This window comes from Octopus sinensis, linkage group LG9 (assembly GCF_006345805.1).
Source record: "Octopus sinensis linkage group LG9, ASM634580v1, whole genome shotgun sequence".
Taxonomy (NCBI): Eukaryota; Metazoa; Mollusca; class Cephalopoda; order Octopoda; family Octopodidae; genus Octopus; species Octopus sinensis.
The window spans coordinates 56,854,446-56,872,965 of record NC_043005.1 but is presented as its reverse complement, the minus strand read 5'-3'; the positions used below and the strand labels follow the sequence as shown (position 1 = coordinate 56,872,965).

At 41.7% G+C, this 18,520-nt stretch overlaps 1 protein-coding gene across 1 annotated transcript in view; it reads left to right on the top strand.

Annotated features, from left to right (window-relative positions):
* Positions 1-18,520, top strand: part of LOC115215614 — a 79,561-nt gene that overhangs the window by 16,155 nt on the left and 44,886 nt on the right. Inside the window, 4 exon segments of the mRNA XM_029784837.2 lie at positions 10,057-10,749; positions 10,752-10,884; positions 11,352-11,639; positions 13,170-13,226. Of these exon segments, the coding sequence (XP_029640697.2) occupies positions 10,072-10,749; positions 10,752-10,884; positions 11,352-11,639; positions 13,170-13,226 (1,156 nt within the window). The 5' untranslated portion in view covers positions 10,057-10,071.

Below are 18,520 nucleotides of genomic sequence, written 5' to 3'. Positions count from 1 at the left end.
GAATTAGTAAACTATATGCTACTTGTGCCTTTCTTCCTCTCATCATCGCTGTTGTGTCCCAGCTTTCCGACCCATCCAATACCATTTCTCTATCGTTTCTTTGCAAGGTCTGCACAGCTTTCTGGAAGTCAATCTTGCTTACAATTTTCCTGTAGGCATACATCAAAAGAGAGCCAAACTAAACAACAACCACTTAATTCTCACCAGACTGGGAATGCAGACAAAGATCATAGGTATGATTCTCCTTCTTTGACTAATTAATAGTGAAATGTAAAAGCAAAATAAGATAATGAAATAAAAACAAAACAGGTGTTCCTGAGGTTTGCTAAAATTAGGAACTTCCACCCACCAAAAAGAAAAAGAAAATACCCAACCAAAATCACATGTCAGTACAAATGGTTTCACCCCGAAAAGACCGAAAGGGTACTGATAATGGTAAAATGAACCTTACAAACATTAGTGATCTAATTCACACATAAAGACATTTGTTAAAAAGAAGAGAAAGATAAAAAAGCCAGTAAACTATTGCATAAGAACTAAAAGTGGAATATAGTTATCTTTTTATAAACACATGTAAAAGGAAAAGGGATTTTCATCATGCAGAACTATACAGACATATAACACACATTATATATATAAATACATACACATGTGAGTGTATGTGTGTGTGTGTATATATATATATGTGTGTGTGTGTGTGTGTATATATATGTATGTATATATATGAGTATGTATACAAGTGGAAACAGATAAATTAGGTGCATGATAAAATGACTGTTTTGGTTGCAGCTTCAAATAGTATTCCTGTCAAACTCCCTCTGCTCTGTGATCCAATAGGGTTGTGTGTCATGTATAGCGCTATAATGTGATAGAAAGATTGCATCTATAATGAGAGAAAAACTTTGTGTGGTTGTGTGGTGAGAAGTTTGCTTCCCAATCACATGGTTGTGGGTTCAGTCCAAATGCATGGTACTTTGGGCAAATGTCTTCTGCTATAGTCTTGGGCTGATAGTCAAAGCCTTGTGATTGGATTTGGTAGATGGAAATGGAAAGAATGCATATGTGTGTGTGTGTGTGTATGTATATATATATATATATATATATATATATATATATATATATATCCATCCATCCATCCATCCATCCATCCATCCATCCATCCATCCATCCATCCCCCCCCACACGTCTGGAGAGATTGTAGAGCTGCTTGAACGGAGACGTGTGGATGTATGTTGTATCCAGGAAGTAAGGTGGAGAGGAGGTTCCGCTAGGCTCCTCACAGGCAAGGAACACAGGTACAAGATTTTCTGGGCAGGGAACACTGACGGGGTCAGGGGCGTGGGTATACTTCTTGCAGAGAAATGGGTGGGTAAGGTAATCGAGGTAGTCAGAGTAAGTGACAGAGTAATTAAAATTAGATTAGTCCTTCACCACAGGACAGCTACCATCATCTCGGCATATGCCCCTCAACCAGGACTACCAGAGGGACAAAAAGACCAATTCTATGACACCCTATTGCGGACTACCTCGTTGACAAATGACAGTGACCTTCTCTTCGTGGCAGGTGATTTCAATGGACATGTCGGGGGCTTCCATGGCGTCCATGGAGGCTACGGTTTTGGCTCTCGAAATGAGGAGGGAACCAGGCTGCTGGAGTTCTGCGATGCAAATGACCTTATGGTCTGCAATACCAACTTCAGGAAACCCACCTCTCACCTAGTCACCTACCGTTCTGGCGACACACCAGCCAGATTGACTACATCCTTGCCAGAAAAAGGGAAAGAGGGCTGCTTATAAATGCCAAAACCTTTCCAGGTGAAGAATGTACTCCTCAACATAGATTAGTAGTTAGCGACTTAAGGATCAGAGCTAAATGGTTGCCCAGAAGAAGACCTGCTTGGAGGAGAAGGGTCTGGAAGCTTAAAGATCCTGCAAATGGACAGAGATTTAGAGACATACTACTCGAAGCCTTTGACGAAATAGAAGGGGATATAGCTTCACTTAATGTGGAAGGCAACTGGAGATTTCTACGGGACAATCTGCTGACAGCCACTGACCAGATCTGTGGATGGAGCAAAGTACCATCTCGACCCAGAGTAACATGGTGGTGGAACTCTGTGGTTGACAGGGCTATTAGACAAAAGAGACAGGCTTTGAAGGACTGGAGGAATGGTGGTAGCAGGGAATTGTATCAGACAGCCAGAAGGGAAGCTAGGAGACAGGTTTACTTAGCCAGAGGGGAAGCGGATAAGAAAAAATTTGCCAATGTTCTGAGCCGTGAGGATGAAAGACTTGAGGTATTTCGTGTTGCAAGACAGTGTGTGAGAGAGAATCGTGATGTGGTAGGAGAGAAGTGTGTTCGCATGGATGATGGTTCACTTGCGCTAAATGAGGATGCAAAGAGAGAGGTTTGGAGATGCCACTTTGAAAGGTTGCTGAATAAAGAAAATGAATGGGATAAAGAGAGTCTGCCGAATGTTGACCCAACAGAGGGACCAGCTATCCGAGTTGATAGTTCCGTGGTAGCTAAGGCAATTAGAAGCATGAAGACAGGGAAAGCCCCAGGCCCATCAGGAATTACTGCAGAGATGCTCAAAATATCTGGCAGTGTCGGCTATAACCTAGTCACCCGTATAGTCAACCAGGTGATACACGAAGGAGTCATACCCAATGACTGGTGTAGCAGCATACTAGTCAACTGCTACACAGGTAAAGGTGATGCCCTAGATACAAATAATTACAGAGGTATCAAGCTGTTGGATCAAGTAATGAAGGTTACGGAGAGGGTCATAGCCCAACTAATTAGAGAGAGAGTTAGTTTAGATGAGATGCAGTTTGGGTTCGTGCAAGGGAAAAGTACCACGGATGCTATATTCCTGGTAAGGCAGCTGCAGGAGAAATACCTAGCCAAAGATAAGCCCCTGTACCTGGCTTTTGTTGACATGGAGAAAGCTTTTGATAGGGTCCCCCGATCCCTTATCTGGTGGTCAATGAGGAAACTAGGGATAGATGAATGGCTGGTGAGGACTGTGCAAGCCATGTACAGAGATGCCGTAAGTAAGGTTAGGGTTAGCAACATGTACACAGAAGAATTCAAAGTAGAGGTTGGGGTCCACCAGGGTTCAGTACTCAGCCCCCCTCCTATTTATCATAGTCCTACAGGCAATTACGGAGGAATTCAAGACAGGTTGTCCCTGGGAGCTCCTCTACGCTGACGACCTTGCTCTTATTGCTGAGTCACTATCAGAGCTGGAGGAGAAGTTCCAGGTGTGGAAGGAGGGTTTAGAATCGAGGGGCCTTAGAGTCAACCTAGCTAAAACCAAAGTACTAATAAGTAGGAAGGTAGACAATCCACAAATGTCTTCAGGAAGATGGCCCTGCTCGATCTGTAGAAAAGGTGTAGGTAGAAACTCTATAAGATGTACCCAGTGTAAGCTATGGACACATAAGAGGTGCAGCAATGTCAAAGGTAGGCTAACTGGGAAGATAGATTTTGTATGTGGCAGATGCTCAGGAGCATTAACCTCCGAAAATCTGCAGAAAATAACTTCAGTCACTTTCCAAGGGGAAAAACTAGAAGTAGTTGATAGCTTCCGTTATCTAGGTGACCAAGTCAGTAGTGGGGGTGGGTGCGCTGAAAGTGTAACTGCTAGAATAAGAATAGCCTGGGCAAAGTTTAGGGAGCTCTTACCTCTGCTGGTGACTAAAGGCCTCTCACTCAGAGTAAAAGGCAGACTGTATGATGCGTGTGTACGAACAGCCATGCTACATGGCAGTGAAACATGGGCCGTGACTGCCGAGGACATGCGTAAGCTCGTGAGGAATGAAGCCAGTATGCTCCGATGGATGTGTAATGTCAGTGTACATACTCGACAGCGTTAGCACCTTGAGAGAAATGTTGTACCTAAGAGGCATCAGTTGTGGTGTGCAAGAGAGACGATTGCGCTGGTATGGTCATGTGGCGAGAATGGATGAAGATAGGTGTGTGAGAAAGTGCCAATCCTTAGCAGTTGAGGGAACACGTGGAAGAGGTAGACCCAGGAAAACCTGGGACGAGGTGGTGAAGCACGACCTTCGAACTTTAGGCCTCACTGAGGAAATGACCAGCGACCGAGACCTTTGGAAATATTCTGTACGTGAGAAGACTAGGCAGGACAAGTGAGCCCAGCCCACTTATGAATGCCTTTCCTCCCTTGGACACAAAGACCTGTTGAGGCAAGCGAAGTCGATATAGAACCTCATCCGACGACAGGCAAGACATGTTGGGGCAAGCGAAATCAAAATCGAAGTCAAAATCGAATTGAACCAGCCAGGATCCCTGGTCTGGTGGTACGTAAAAAGCACTATCCGACTCGTGGCTGATGCCAGCGCCGCCTCCACTGGCTTCTGTGCCGGTGGCACGTAAAATACACCAATCTGACCGTACAACAGGCACCCATGCCAACCCCCTTGCTTGCGAAGACATGTTTGGGCAAGCGAAATCGAATTGAACCAGCCAGGATCCCTGGTCTGGTGGTACGTAAAAAGCACCATCCGACTCGTGGCCGATGCCAGCACCGCCTCGTCTGGCTTCCGTGCCGGTGGCACATAAAATACACCAATCCGACCGTGGCCGTTGCCAGCCTCACCTGGCACCTGTGCAGGTGGCACGTAAAAAGCACCCACTACACTCACGGAGTGGTTGGCGTTAGGAAGGGCATCCAGCTGTAGAAACACTGCCAGATAAGACTGGAGCCTGGTGCAGCCTTCTGGCTTCCCAGATCCCCGGTCGAACCGTCCAACCCATGCTAGCATGGAGAACGGACGTTAAACGATGATGATGATACATACATACATACATACATACATACATACATACATACATACATACATACATACATACATTTATTTATTTATTTATTTATTTATTTATTTATTTATGAGGAGACCTATTGAGTCAAGTACATCAACACCAACATCAAATGGAAATTGTAGTTAAGACACCTGTGCCGGTGACACGTAAAAAGCACCGTCTGAATGTGGCAGATGCCAGTGCCGCCTGACTGGCATCCGTGTCGGTGACACGTAAAAGCACCAACCGATCGTGGCTGTTTGCCAGCCTCCTCTGGCCCCTGTGCCGGTGGCACGTAAAAAACAACCACTACACTCACAGAGTGGTTGGCGTTAGGAAGGGCATCCAGCTGTAGAAACACTGCCAAATCAGACTGGAGCCTAGTGCAGCCTCCATGGCTTACCAGACCCCAGTTGAACCGTCCAACCCATGCTAGCATGGAAAATGGATGTTAAATGATGATGATGATGATGTGTGTGTCTTGTCTGTATTTTTGTCCCTCACCACCACATGACAACTGGTGTTGGTGTGCTTACATCCCCATAACTTAGCAATTCAGTAAAACAAACTGATAGAATAAGTACAAAGCTTAAAAGAAAAACTGCTAGGGGCGATTCATCTAACTAAACATTCTTCATGCCCTAGCATGGCCACAATTTAATGGCTAAAACAAGTAAAAGCTAAAAGATAGAACATGAAGCATAGATTTGGTATTCTTTTATTTCCTCTGTTACATAATATTTCTGTGTTTGATAATTATTAAGTGATTTATAAATTCAACTTACAAAGGGCATTTTATCATACTGAACCTGTCTTCAGATAAGTTTCAGCACTGTCTGAGGATGTGTTTGGTATGAGTAAGTGTTCTTTGCAAATTGCATTTATAAATAACATTTATAATATGATATCGTCAATTACCTATTTCTTTACTACCCACAAGGGTCTAAACACAGAGGGGACAAACAAGGACAGACAAACGGATTAAGTCGATTACAATGACCCCAGTGCGTAACTGGTACTTAATTTATTGACCCCCCGAAAGGATGAAATGCAAAGTCGACCCCGGCAGAATTTGAACTCAGAACGTAATGGCAGGCGAAATACGGGCTATGCATTTCGCCCGGCGTGCTAACTTTTCTGCCAGCTCGCCAAACACTGAAACATATGTAACAGATGAAACAAAGAAATATCAAATTCATATCTTCATCATGCTTTCTGCTCATAATAGATATGTATTTGTGTGTGTGTATGCGCGTGCACATACATATAGGGAAAATGAGCTGACAAATGAATAAACAGTTACTTTGTGAACTTTATTAGCTTATAACTATTTCCATTATAAAATGTTGTGGACTCGTAGTTGACAAAATCTGTGACAGCAGCAGAAAAGATATCGTCTTTCTGTCTTTCTTTGTCTTTTATGCTTTTCTCATAGTAAACTTTCTCCCTCTCTATATATACCTACCACACTCTCTCCCTTTCTTCGCGTATGTATGTTGCTCCGGCTAACTGACTTTCATGCCGGTGGCACTTAAAAGGCACCATTCAAGCATGATCGTTACCAGCATTGCCTTACTGGCACTTGTACTGGTGGCATGTGTAAAAACATTCGAGCGAGGTCATTGCCAGTACCACCTGACTGGCCCCCGTGCTGGTGGGACGTAAAAGCACCCACTACACTCTCGGAATGGTTGGCGTTAGGAAGGGCATCCAGCTGTAGAAACCCTGCCAGATCAAGATTGGAGTCTGGTGCAGCCATCTGGTTCGCCAGCCCTCAGGCAAATCGTCAAACCCATACTAGCATGGAAAGCGGACATTAAATGATGATGATGATGATGATGATAAGTGTGTGTATGTTTGTGTATGTGTGGTTGTGAATACTCTTTTACTTGTTTCAGTCATTTGACTGCGGCCATGCTGGAGCACCGCCTTAAGTCGAGCAACTCGACCCCGGGACCTATTCTTTGTCAGCCCAGTACTTATTCTATCGGTCGCTTTTTGCCGAACCGCTAAGTGACGGGGACATAAACACACCGGCATCGATTGTCAAGCAATGCTAGGGGGACAAACACAGACACACAAACAAACATATATATACATACATATATACGACAGGCTTCTTTCAGTTTCCGTCTACCAAATCCACTCACAAAGCATTGGTTGGTCCGGGGCTATAGCAGAAGACACTTGCCCAAGATGCCACACAGTGGGACTGAACCCGGAACCATGTGGTTGGTTAGCAAGCTACTTACCACACAGACACTCCTGGGCCTACGTGTGTGTATGCATGTGTGTAAGGAATTTCAGTGGGGCAACAGAGTCGGAAGACTCTCACAAAGCATCAGCAACAAGCTCAGGATATAATTGAATAGGAAAGGAATAGAGATGATGATATGCAAACGCATGCCTCCATTGTATGGTCTCGACAGACACTTAAGCACAAGAGGTGTCAATTAAATGATAATGATAAGCTCACAAGAGCTTTTGTCACATGAGACCTCACATAATTCTATTGTTTTGTGTTTATATCCAAGATAGAGACAAACACCAATGTCCCAAGGTACAGACCCGAATAACTGTTGAAAGATATTTCTCCCGACATGAGATCAATGGTAATCTGGTTAACACCACGAATAAAGTATATGTATGTATGTATGTGTCTGTGTGTGTTTGTGTATGTATATATGTGTATGTATGTATATGTGTTGTGTATGTATATATATATATATGTGTGTGTGTGTGTGTATGTATATATGTGTTGTGTGTGTATTGTTGGCGATTTTCTTTCTCCGTCTTCCCTTCTTTGGACTTTTTCTATATTTCTGACAAAGAGCTCTGCTCAAAACGTTAAATCCTCTTTCTTTTCTTTCCTTTCCTGAGCGTCCAATAACACTGTACTTATTCCACGTCCTCACATTGTTGTTTTCTTGCTTGTTCATATATATATATATATAGGTGTAGGAGTGGCTGTATAGGTGTGGTAAGTAGCTTGCTTACGAACCACATGGTTCCAGGTTCAGTCCCACTGCGTGGCACCTTGGGCAAGTGTCTTCTTCTATAGCCTCAGCCGACCAAAGCCTTGTGAGTGGATTTGGTAGACGGAAACTGAAAGAAGTCTGTTGTATATGTGTATATATGTATGTGTGTGTGTATATGTTTGTGTGTCTGTGTTTGTACCCCCAACATCGCTTGACAACCGATGCTGGTGTGTTTATGTCCTCATAACTTAGCAGTTCGGCAAAAGAGTAAAGAGAATACATACATACATACATACATACATACATACATACATCATCATCATCATCATCATCATTTAGCATCCGTTCTCCATGCTAGCATGGGTTGGACGGTTCAACTGGGGTCTGTGAAGCTTGAGAGGCAGTTGGATGGAACCTACACTCGCCTCCTTATGAGAGCTCAAAATCTCTCGTGGAGGCGCCATCCAACCAAAATGCAAATATATGGGAAATTACCACCTGTGTCATCTCTTGTGAAAGGTAGGAGAGTCCAGTTTGCTGGACATTGTTGTAGAGCTGAAAAAGAAGTAATTTCTACTCTTCTCCTCTGGAAGCCATCTACTCGCAACACCAGAGGGCGCACACTCTCCTACCCTGATGTAATCTCCAGGGATACAGGCATCCAGCAACAGGACCTCCGTAATGCTATGATGGACCGTGAAGTCTGGCGTAACATAGTAAATTCCATTGTCTCGACCACGGTCGAACATTGATGATGATGATGAAGCTGGAAGGCTTCATCAGGCCCAGTCAGATCTGGCAGTGTTTCTACGGCTGGATGCCCTTCCTAATGCCAACCACTCCGTGAGTGTAGTGGGTGCTTTTTACGTGCCACCCGCACAGGTGCCAGACAGAGCTGGCAAACGGCCATGAACGGATGGTGCTTTTATGTGTCACTAGCACGGGGGCCAGGCGAGGCTGGCAATGGACACGAACGGATGGTGCTTTTACATGTCACCGGCACGGGGGCCAGGCGAGGCTGGCAATGGACACGAACGGATGGTGCTTTTACGTGCCACGAAACGGATGGTGCTTTTACATGTCACCGGCACGGGGGCCAGGCGAGGCTGGCAACGGACACGAACGGATGGTGCTTTTACATGCCACCGACACGGGGGCCAGACAGGGTTGGCAAACGGCCACGAGCGGATGGTGCTTTTACGTGTCACCGGCACGGGGGCCAGACAGAGCTGGCAAACGGCCACGAACGGATGGTGCTTTTACGTGTCACCGGCACGATATATAAATAATGGTCATTACATATTCTTCCTTTATTAGAGCAAATTTGACTTACAGCTGTTTCCAGTAGTCTTTATAGGTATGTTACTGATAGGTTTTCTCAATTGGTCTATTGATCGGTTGAGAAAAATTGAACGACCTAAATGAATTAATGCTACTTTCATCAGAACCATTTCTGGCTATAATAAAGCAGAACACTGAAGGAATTGTGAGTGCCTGGGGTAGGCTGGGAAAGATGGAAAGATGCAAGTAGAATAGAGAAAAGGTGGAAGACAGGTTAGAAAGGGGTGAGGAGAAGTAGGCAAAGGATAGAGGAAGGGGTTACTTAATAGAAGTAGGGGTATAGGATGGTCTAAATTTGGAAAAAGGAGTCGTAAAACATTAGTGTTTGTAGTCAAGTCAACACACAGGAACATAGCATTGTTTTTAGGCTAAATACTCTCCAAATGTTGTGTTGAAATTTGATATGGGCTGTTTATGCGTATAAATTTGATATGGGCCATCTATATGCATAAATGGCCCATATCAAATTTTTTTGTAAGTGCCTTTAGAACCCATGTTTCATACAATCTTGCCTTTCATTCTTAGAAAGAAAACTTCCAGAACATCTTCCTTTATTATTAATTTGGTCACCTAGGTAATAGAAGCTATTTACTACCTCCAGGGATCCTCCTGGGCATACATATGCACACACACACACACACGCACACACACACACACACACACATGCGCACAATGGTCTTCCTACTGTTTTTCCAAGCAAATTCCTTCATATAGCACTGGTCAGGCTGGGGCTATAGTTGAAGACACTTACCCAAGGTACTACATGTGCTTGTAATGTGAACTTCTAAACCACATAGTTATGTCTCTGCCTGCCTGCTTCCTCTGTGTGTATCTCTCTCTCTCTCTCTCCCCCCTCTCTCCCATACACACACACTTACAATACATTTGTCATTTGTATCATTTCAGATTGCTGCAGTTAAAATGGATTGTCAGCAAGTTAACCGTATCATCCGTGTTGATGGCTCCATGAGTCAAGAAATGGGATCAGCAGAAACTGTGACAATAAGTCTTGAGGATGCTGCACAGATTATCCTCCAAGAACAAGTCATGGATGGAACTCTTCAAATACCTCCTGGCACCTATCATATTCTTACACAAGACACACTTCAAGTGGATGAGAACCGGCTGATTGTGGCCGGCTCCGATGGTATGCCGGTCATCATGCAGTCAGCCAGTAACAACCTTCAGAACTACACTGTCCAAACTGAGGATGGGGAAGCTAATATTTCAGAAGTGGTCAATACTGTTGTGTCAGACGGCACGTCCATGGATATACTCCAGGTGGCCGAGTCGAATGAAGACCTTCAGCTGCCACAACAGACTACTCTGGTTGCTGCAGCAGAACCTGTTAATGAAGAAGCTGAGAGTGCAGAAGTAGTGGGTGTTAGTGTCAACAATGTGGCTCCCAGAAATGTGAAAGCAGAAGATGCAGGTGTTACTCTGAATCCCATGGGGTTGACAAATATTATCAGTACTGCTAGTTCCGCCAAGCAAGATCTCCCTGAAGATCAGAGCAATCAGATGACTGAAGCATATCCTTCAGCTGATAATGCTGCTGATACTATGCTACTGATACTACTTCTACTACTGCAGCCCAGAGTCGCAAACCCGATCTCACATGTCCTATTGCTGTTACGGAGAGGACAGAGGTGGTGATTAATGGTAAAAAATGTGTGATGATGTTAAACTCTGAGACAGGCCAGATGTGTGCTTATCCCTTGCTGCCACCAGAAGGTAAGTCCTAGCAAGAATCTTATCCTTACACAACCTAGGCTCCCACTAACTCCTCTAGACTAGCACTATCTCTATAAATAGGGTTCTTAACACAACCTTCCAGTGTTGCTATGTCAATCTAGTTTCATTCCCCAGCTTCAAGACACATTTACTATACATTAAAAATACTTAACAGTAGGCTCTCCTCTCAGTTTCCCAACTTGGCTAAATATATTGCAAATACAGGTTTATCAAATACCATACAACATAAATTTCTGATTTATTGAAATTGTCTTTACTCGTAGTTGTATCATTATTAGCAAATGGCAGTTAAGACCAGCCCTATGTAGGAAGGAAAGATAATCTCAAGAATTAAGAATTCTCCTAAGTTGTCTTGCCATTAAGGAAAAGGACAGGCTTATTATTGCCTGGAGATAAGAGGACAGCTGCCATACTGAGCTTATCTTGGGTACTTCTTCCACTTTCAGGCCGAAGAAAACGTGGTCGACCTCGGAAACAGCCTCGTGTTGAAGAACCAGCTCTTGCTGAGGCTACAGAGTCTCCTGAACTCCCCCTGTTACTGTCAGAAAGCACAACGGAAAATACTTTGCTGCCAAAGATATCCCTGAATGGCAGCCAAGAGTGGACAGCTTCAGAGCAAAACCAGTCAGTAGCTGTTGACGACATCAAAGAAATTCCACTGATGAGCCAGGAGATGTTGGCACAAACAGAGCAGACCAATGCTGCGGAGGGCCTCCTGGAATTGTCTGCTACAGGTTAGTTCTTTTGTTGGTTGTTTTTGCTTCAGCAGTGCAAACATGGATAAACATGTGTGCGTGTACACACTCATATGCACATACACTTGTATGAACACATGAACACCTACATGCACTTCACATTCAACACATTTTCATACATACACATGCATATACATGCATGTATGTTCACATTCACTCTCTCACACAACATTCAAACACACACACACACACACACACATTCACACATTTTAATGAGTGCGTTCAAACATATCATGTCATACTTATGTATTCACACATACATGCATATCAGATATACATTCAATCACACACACACATTCACATTTACCCATGCATACATTCATACACAGACACACACATTGAAACATGCACATATATTCATATTTATTCATGTATCCATTCATGTGCACACATACACACACACACCAATCTCATTCACACACTCCATCCGAGCAAATGCATTCACATACACAGACATACAGATAGGAACATGCATTTCATCTATAGACACACATGCAAACATGCACACACACGCATGTGAACACACACACACACACACACACATGCATGCATGCCCGCCCGCACACAGAGAAATTAGCCATCCAGGATTTTTAGACTCTGACATAGTTATTCTCTGCTTTACTCTTGAGCACACTTCTGTGGGTGAAGGCACATAGCTTAGCGGTCAGAGTATCCGGCTCGTGACTGTAAGGTCATGAGTTCAATTCTCATCAAGACACTTTATTTCATGCTGCTCCAGTCCACTCATCTGACAGAAATGAGCAGTATCTGTATTTCAAAGGGCCAACCTTATCACATTCTGTGTCATGCTGAATCTCTCTGAAAACTACGTCAAAGCTACACGTTTGTGGAGCGTTCAGCCACTTGCATGTTAATTTCAAAGAGCAGGCTGTTCTGTCGATCAGATCAACTGGAACCCTTGTTGTCGTAACCGATAAAGTGCCAGTTATACTTGTCTTTACTCTTTACTTGTTTCAGTCATTTGACTGCAGCCATGCTGGAGCACCGCCTTTAGTCGAGTAAATCGACCCCGGGTCTTATTCTTTGTAAGCCGAGTACTTATTCTATCGGTCTCTTTTGCCGAACCGCTAAGTGACGGGGACGTAAACACATCAGCATCGTTTGTCAAGCAATGCTAGGGGGACAAACACAGACACACAAACATATACACACACACACATATATATATATATATACATACATATATACGACAGGCTTCTTTCAGTTTCCGTCTACCAAATCCACTCACAAGGCATTGGTTGGCCCGGGACTATAGCAGAAGACACTTGCCCAAGATGCCACGCAGTGGGACTGAACCCGGAACCATGTGGTTGGTTAGCAAGCTACTTACCACACAGCCACTCCTGCGCCTGTGGAACAAATAGCAATCATGTTGTGATGTCGTAATAGTTGTTGTAATGGCTGCTGTAGTTGTACATGATTTGTTGTTGTAGCTGCTGTTGCTTTTCATTGTTCGTTGTCTCATATCTGTGTTAACAATACTTGTAGGTCCAGATGGTGTACGTCGAAGTGGAAGAATAAGACGGAAAGCAAAGACTCTAGAAGGTATTTACACTTGTAATATTTCTGACAAATTCTATGACTGAAGGATCCTGCCTTTTTTTTTTTCTTCTCTTTTATCTTTTTTTTTGTTTTTGCTATTGGTTTTGTATCTTTTTTTTTTGTCTTTCTATTTTAACATGAATGAGATATAATTTCAATATAGATTCAGGTAAGGCAATAAACTGTTAGAATTGTTACCGCACTGTTTGCCTTACAGCATTTCTTCTAGCTTTATACCTGTGTTCAAATTCTGCCGAGTTCATTGTTGCCTTTCATCCTTTTTGGATTGATAAAATAAGTACCAGTCGAATGCTAGGGGTTGATGTAGTTGACTTACTCCTTCCTTTAAAATTGCTGGCTTTGTGTCAAAATCTGAAACCATTATACAGGCACAGTTGTGGCTGGGTAGTTAAGAAGTTTGCTTCCCAACTTCATAGTTTCAGGTTCAGTCCCACTGTGTGGCACCTTGGGCAAATGTATTCTACTATTACCCCCGGGCTGACCAAAGCCTTATACGTGGATTTGGTTGATAGAAAGCCCATTGTATGTGTATACGTGTATGTGTATACATAGTGCTCCAGCATGGCTGCAATCAAATGACTGAAACAAGTAAAAGACTACATACACACACACACACACACACACACACACACACATGTATATCATAGCTGCACCCATGTTACACAAGAAAAGCCATTGCCAAAAAGACTTATTGAAATAATTCATTATTGATGCCATGTGATGCCCTTATATGACTTTTAAGCCTAGCCAAAGTTTTACACATTTTATTACATAATGCACAGCTGTGCTGGCTGGCAGAAGATTTTTAATGGCTGCTCAACTCAAATACCTCCTCCCACAAACCACACACAAAAAGCAACACTCCCTCATTCTTCACAGATTCTTTCCCCCTAAGACCACTCTTAATTTTCCCATACTTCACTCTCTCCCTCTCAAACCCCTAACAACCATTATGCACTGTCTTTCTCCACCCATCCCAGTCTTGTATCTCCCTTTCCCAATCACCAACTGCAATTCCTGTCTGTATTGAGCATTTTTAAGGCAATCCTTAAATATTAGTTTAGGCTTATGCACTGGTCTCCTGCCGTCTTCCAGCTCACCATACAATAGCTGCTTGCGCAGTCTCTCATCACTCATCCTTATCAGATGTTCACCCTGCCACTTCAAACTTCTTTGTAGAATCATTGACTCGATACTTCTTCTGCAACTCCTCTCAAACACCTCCACATTACCAATGACCATTTTCCAGTTAATCCCCCAAATTTTTCTCAGACAGCATTGATGGTATCATTCCAGTTACCTTATATGCCTATGATAAATAACCCATACCTCACTTCCATATAACAAAGATGGTAGGATGCACATGTTATATATCCTAACTTTAATTTATGAGATATATTGTTGTGTCCTATCAACAGAACGGCTATGGGCACATACACAACATACACAAATTGAATAGTTCTCTCCACTCTGTGCCAAATAAATTAAGTGAAAGTTTTAATACATATATCTTAGTTTTTTTCATTTGACCTCAAAATATTATGCTACATATGCATTCACCGATAAAATATAATCTTTTTCTTGTAACACCATGTGCTGCCTTTTTAGATTTAATCAATTTTGGCTTATTGACTTGTTTCCACACTTTTTCATTTATAATGTCATTACCTGTGTCGAACTTCAATTTCACACTTGTATTTTTAATTTTCACCTGTGTGAATTTTCTGTTCATTGTACAGTAATCGCTTGACTATCATGGGTGTTATGTTCCAGAATCCCCCTCGATAGGTGAAAATCCATGAAGTCGAAACAGTACTGTACTGTATATTTTTTAAAATTATTTTTATAATTTGTTTATATTTATTTTGTTATAAATGCAAAACAACACCATGGAAGAATCGGCGTAGGCTTAAATAATAAACTGTAAAAGGTGAACTGTGATAGGTGAATCACGATATGGCAAGGGATTACTGTATAACCCTTTTTTTCCGATGACAAACTATTTATTTTTTTTCTTTTGTTCTGATGTTTTGTCATTTTCATTCTACAGCACTTCTTAATATGTCCTATATTTCCACAATGAAAGTACTCTGCTTTTTTAAATGGACTGTTTTACCTCAGGTGCAGTGCATACCACCACATGCAAAACGTGGGTTTATATCCTAATGTTTACTGTGCTTTTTAGAAAACACTTTATCTCTATTCAGACTATTCTGCACTGGTTTTACTTGGAAACAACCTTTGTGTTCAATTTTCTCTATGTCGTGTCTTAATTTAAGTACCCTTTCACATTCTTCAGACACTTTTTGTAGGGTTACATCCTGTTTTTGTTCCAGCTTTTCAAGAATTCTAGTTCTGACTTCTGTGTCCTTTTCAGCAGTTAGACCCTGTGTAAAAATGTAGCATTTGAACATATCTGGACTTAATTTATCCAACTTAAACTTCTCGCATTTCCTGTTTGTGATGTAGTCCTTGTTACTATTTTTGTCTATGTTCAGACACTTCCACTGTGTGTTGAACAAGGAGCTTTTTTCCTGAAAATTTTACACAATATATCTATTGTATCGTTAAACTTTATGTCAGACGGTTTTCTTGAGAGTACAAAATTGCTGTATTGTTCATGCTCTGTTGGTACCAGTTTCCTCAAGATTAAGTGAATTTTCTTCTCATCATCCCAATCTTCACACTCTTTCTCAAAGAAACAGTTTTCTTTCTCTAACATTTTATATAGTTCAACCTACATGAAACCCATAGCTTTGAAATATGTTGTTCACAAGAACTCAGCTTTGGCACACAACTTGAAAATTAACATACTGATAGCAGACATAGTGAGGATAATGAACAATGTGTTCTCACTATGCAAACCCTATGAAATGAAGAAACATGTACAGAACTTCATGCACCACATGCAATTCTCTGGACATGATCAGAAAGATAGGGCTTAAGTATACAGGGGTGCTAGGAAGCATTTAGATAACATTATACGTAATGATACCAGTGGTACCAGCCCTAGATATAGAAGCAAAGACTTAATAGGATACAAAGAACTTGTGACGAAGCAAACAGGGTGAACACGTGGTATAAAACTGACAAATATCAAGGAGTGATGTTTGTTGAGGCCACAGCCCATGGAGAACTAGCCCGTAGATTTAGGAATGCTCTGAAGGAGATCAAACTCATTAAAATTGTTGAAAAGCCAGGGAACTCCATCAGATCACAACTCCCTTTGAGAATACCATATGCACCAATGATAACTGCATGGTATGTAAGATTAGCCCTGGCTTTAACTGTAGAACTAGAAATGTAGTCTACAGCATAAGATGCAAAGTAGGCGCTTGTAATGACATGAACATGATATGCATAGGGGAGACATCTAGGAGCATTGTGGAAAGACTAAATGAACATTTGAGACAATATGATGACAAAAACCAGTCCTCCATACTCTACCAACATGCCAACATGGAGGCAATCTGGGTCAACTTGACATCTGCATTTTATCCAAGCATCCAAAGGACCCAACACTCAGACAAATACAGGAGTACGTCCTCATAAATGAAACATCCCCAGTACTTAATAGAAAATATATGTTGTAGATAATCATACCCCCATACCCACAGTTTATATTTATATGCAAGTAGAATAGTTAGTGGGCTGTTATGTAAATCTAAGTGTGTGTGTGTGTGTGTATGCACATGTATGTAGGCAAATAGATATGAAAGTAAACAGGTAGACATACAGATGGATAGGTACATAGGTAATATGAACAACAAGCACACATACACACATGCAAATGACCATACACACACACACACTTCACTTCACGCAAGGACACATATGGAGACACACGTCCACACATATGGAGATACACATCCATACATACAGACACAGTACATAGAAACAAAAACCATACACACACACAGACACACTCAAACATGCACACACAAGGAGACAGCGGTACACACACACACACACATGCATACACATACACATAGAAACACAAACACACAAATATGGAGAATACATACATGCAAACATACACACATACATTTATACATATGCATACACACACTTGCATACATACATACATGTGTATGCACACACACACACACTCACACACACTGCCCCACACACATGCGCACAAACAAAAAGAACACAGCTTGAATAATGGACAAAGTCAACGACTACTGAAAAGGTTGCAAGACGCAATGAAAAGTTTAGAAAAATAAATGTGGAAAATAAATGAGTGGAAATTTTGCCAGTGAGTGTGTTAAATTATAAGGCACTAAAAGAGAATGACTCTCCCCAGACACAACAGAATTTGCTTCAGTACATGAACACACATAAAGAATCTTGCTAAACAAATCCAAAACCAAACAACCTACATTAGTTAATGAAAAAAATAAAATAGGAATTTTGAAAGAAGTTTCTAAACATCGATTGGCTGTTGGGGTCCAACAGAATAAAATAGTAATCAAAGGGGTCTATAGATAAAAAGGGGTCTTAAGAACCCCTGGGGTAGATGACTGTATTATCAAGGCTTTGTTTTGCAGCCAGATGTTCCTCTTGGCGCTAACCCTTACCTTTTTTTTTTTCAAATAAGGAATATCTTATTCCGGGCAACTTTGATGCTTCAAAGCCATTAGATTATGATTTGATGACAGAGGAAATGAGAACAATGTAACTGTTTGTATCTCACCCTTTTCAAAGAAGCATAAATATAAACAAATAATGCACATAGAAAGAGAGAGAAAGTGAATGAGAGAGAGAGAGGACTTCTTTCAGTTTCTGTCTACTATAATCACACACTTATGATGTGAACTTTTTATTTATAGTCATGACATGATGGACTTTCCAATTGGTTATGACGTAATTGCTTCATTCATTCATTCATCTAACCCACATCATTACTAATATGTACTTTTATAAACTGTAATTATTTATATTAATTCTTCAAATTGCTTCTAAATTGTAATCTCTCTCTCTCTAAAAAAATCCTTTCCTAATTTCTGCACTATGGCTAAATATGGGTCTACTGTTTTCTCTTCAAAATGACTCTTTCTCTGTTCATGGATGCACCCACTCCCTTCACTAACCCACATCATTACTAATATGTACTTTTATAAACTGTAATTATTTATATTAATTCTTCAAATTGCTTCTAAATTGTAATCTCTCTCTCTCTAAAATAATCCTTTCCTAATTTCTCACTATGGCTAAATATTTTCGTACTGTTTCTCTTAAAAATGACTCTTTCTTGTTCATGGATGCACCCACCC